Source organism: Haematobia irritans, chromosome 4 (genome assembly GCF_050003625.1).
Source record: "Haematobia irritans isolate KBUSLIRL chromosome 4, ASM5000362v1, whole genome shotgun sequence".
NCBI classification, from domain to species: domain Eukaryota; kingdom Metazoa; phylum Arthropoda; class Insecta; order Diptera; family Muscidae; genus Haematobia; species Haematobia irritans.
The window spans coordinates 206394196-206397421 of record NC_134400.1 but is presented as its reverse complement, the minus strand read 5'-3'; the positions used below and the strand labels follow the sequence as shown (position 1 = coordinate 206397421).

General features: G+C 35.0%; 1 protein-coding gene across 1 annotated transcript; it reads right to left on the bottom strand.

Annotated features, from left to right (window-relative positions):
- Positions 1-379: 379 nt before the first annotated feature.
- On the bottom strand, positions 380-762 carry LOC142233584 (larval cuticle protein 65Ag1-like). Its single transcript, XM_075304544.1, has 2 exons — positions 647-762; positions 380-578 (listed from the first exon to the last, which is right to left on the bottom strand). The coding sequence occupies exons 1-2, from the start codon at positions 760-762 to the stop codon at positions 380-382; spliced, it is 315 nt and encodes a 104-aa protein (XP_075160659.1).
- Between the last annotated feature and the right edge of the window lie 2464 nt (positions 763-3226).

Genomic DNA, 3226 nt, shown 5'->3' with positions numbered 1-3226 from the left:
TCGAACTTTTACTGAAAAGTTTTGGATTATTTTGAAATGTTACATTATTTCTGCTTTTGTTCAAACCAAAAGTTGTATATTTGTTATGAATGGAGTACCAGGGTTTAAAACTAAAGTTATATAGTTTCTTTAAATGAACATTCTTTAAATTCACTTGTGTGCGCATTACACAGTGATCTGTTTAATAAGAGTACATGGCTTGGATAGTATACTGGCTTACAAACCAAATTTAAGTTTCCAAAATGTAAAATTTTAAAATAATTTATGAAATCTGATATTTGCTTCTACATGTTTCCTATTACAAAAGTTCCCAAAACAAAAAATAACAATGTCTTTACCTTAAACGATAAATTTATTTGAAAATACAAACTAAATAATTTTAAACTTGAGGAGCTTCTGGTAAATGGGCTCCATGGGGTTGGAAACCGTTTTCATCAGCTGTATATGTTAGACTATACGTTTGACCATCATCACCGACATAAGCATAGGAACCTTGTACTGCAAGTGCTTCGTCTTCAGTTCCAGCATTTTTCAAATTTCCATGAGCTTCAGCTTTTGTGCCGTCACTGGTGGCAAAACTGTAAATTCATAAGAAAACATAAATAAGTGAAGAACACTCACATTTGAATGAATCAACTCTACTTACGCATATTGAAAGGATTCGGGACCCACATCAGATTCGCTTTTAACAATTTCAACATTTGTTGGAGGAGCAGCCAATGCAATAGCAATAAGAGCAGCAAATATTATGAAGCTTTTCATTTTGAAGACACTCGTTCAAATCCAAAGTCTAGGAACTTTATGAACTACAGTTGCTTTGGTCAATAGTTTTATAGAGTCAGCGGTAAATGGACACTCTTAGGACCATTACAAATAATATCTTCATATATAGAACTGGTTTGTTAATAAAAATTGTTGTAACATTTCCGTATGACCAACGAATTAAAGGTTCACACATTTATTTACTGCTAATTATGAGAGGTGATAATTGTTAACATTGGTTATCAATGTTAGTGAGATATTTAATTTGCTATTGCACCTGTAAAATTGCGTTAGAATCTACTTAACTTCTCTACGACCATATTTTGGGCAAAGAAATTAAACACCTTTCGGAACTACTCTTTGGAAGGGTTAACATTTATTTTATTATTGGGAATTATTTTCAAAATTTTAATTTAAAAGGAAATTTGGTATAAATTTAATTCTACAAGAAATTTTGCCAAAACTTCTTTTTTTATATATAGTGCTGATATAATTGCTCATTTTAATAGCACTATTGCTCAGATGTGATATATAATTTTGAGTTTCCACTTTTCTAGCATTGTTGGTATGTCTAGCATTGTTTCAGGCATCTATACTGCATGAATTGGTTGCAATAACATAAGCGAATGATCATAAACTAGTTTGATTACTCGTTTACGTTATTGCCACCGATTCATGCAGTGTGGATGCACTGCCTACTTTATTGTATACAAAAAGCGCAACTAAACTCTTACTGCTGAAGTATTTTTTAGCTGGGTCCTTTCGGAACTACTCTTTGGAAGAGTCAATATTTATTTTATTATTGGCCACTTTTATTGTTTTAGGAAATTTGGTCAAAACTTCATTTCTATAGGAAATTATGTTAAAATTTCATTTATATAGGAAAATTTGTCAAAATTTTAGTTTTATAGGAAATTTGGTATAAATTTAATTTCTACAAGAAATTTTGCCAAAACTTCTTTTTTATAGGAAATTTTGTAAAAAATTCCATTTCTATTGGAAATTTTATAATTGTTTATACCCTCCACCATAGGATGGGGGTATATTAACTTTGTCATTCCGTTTGTAACACATCGAAATATTGCTCTAAGACCCCATAAAGTATATATATTCTGGGTTGTGGTGTCGATCTGAGCATGTCCGTCCGTCCGTCCGTCTGTTGAAATCACGCTAACTTCCGAACGAAACAAGCTATCGACTTGAAACTTGGCACAAGTAGTTGTTATTGACGTAGATCGGATGGTATAGCAAATGGGCCATATCGGTCCACTTTTACGTATAGCCCCCATATAAATAGACCCCCAAATTTGGCTTGCAGACCCTCTAAGAGAAGCAAATTTCATCCGATCCGGCTGAAATTTGGTACATGGTGTTAGTATATTGTCTCTAACAACCATGCAAAAATTGGTTCACATCGGTCCATAATTATATATAGCCCCCATATAAACCTATCCCCCGATTTGGCTTGCGGAGCCTCTAAGAGAAGCAAATTTCATCCGATCCGGCTGAAATTTGGTACATAGTGTTAGTATATGGTCTGTAACAACCAAGCAAAAATTGGTCCACATCGGTCAATAATTATATATAGCTCCTATATAAACCGATCCCCCGATTTGCCTTGCGGAGCCTTTAAGAGTCTCTAATGACCATGCAAAAATTGGTCTACATCGGTGCATAATTATATATAGCCCCCGTATAAACCGAACACCAGATTTGACCTCCGGAGCCTCTTGGAAGACCAAAATTCATCTGATTCAGTTGATATTTGGTACGTAGTGTTAATATATGGCCTCAAACACCCATGCGAAATCGGACCTAAATTCATCTTATTTTGGTCTTCCAAGAAATTTGGTACGTGGTGTTAATATATGGCCTCAAACACCTATGCCAAAATTGGTCGAAATCTGTCAATAATTATATATAGGCCCCATATAAACCGATCCCCAGATTTTACCTTCGGAGCCCCTTGGAAAAGCAAAATTCATCCGATTCGGTTGAAATTTGGTACGTGAGGTTAGTATATGGTATCCAATAACCATGCAGGAATTGGCTCACATCAGTCCATAATTATATATAGCCCCCATATAAATCGATCCCCAGACTTGACCTCTGGTGCCTTTTGGAGAAGCAAAATTCATCCGATCTGGTTGAAATTTGGTACGTGGTGGTAGTATATGATATTAAACAACCATGCCAAAAGTGGTCCATATCAGTCCTTAATCATATATAGCCCCCATATGAACCCATCCCGAGATTTGGTTTTGGAGCCTCTTGGAGGAGCAAATTTCATCCGAGTCAGTTGAAATTTGGTACATTGTGCTAGTATATGGCCGTTAACAACCATGCCTTACTAGGTCCATATCGGTCTATAGTTATATATAGCCCTCAGATAAATCGATCCCCAATCACACAAAAATTGGTCCATATCAAGTTCATAATTCTATATAAGCGACCCCCATATTTC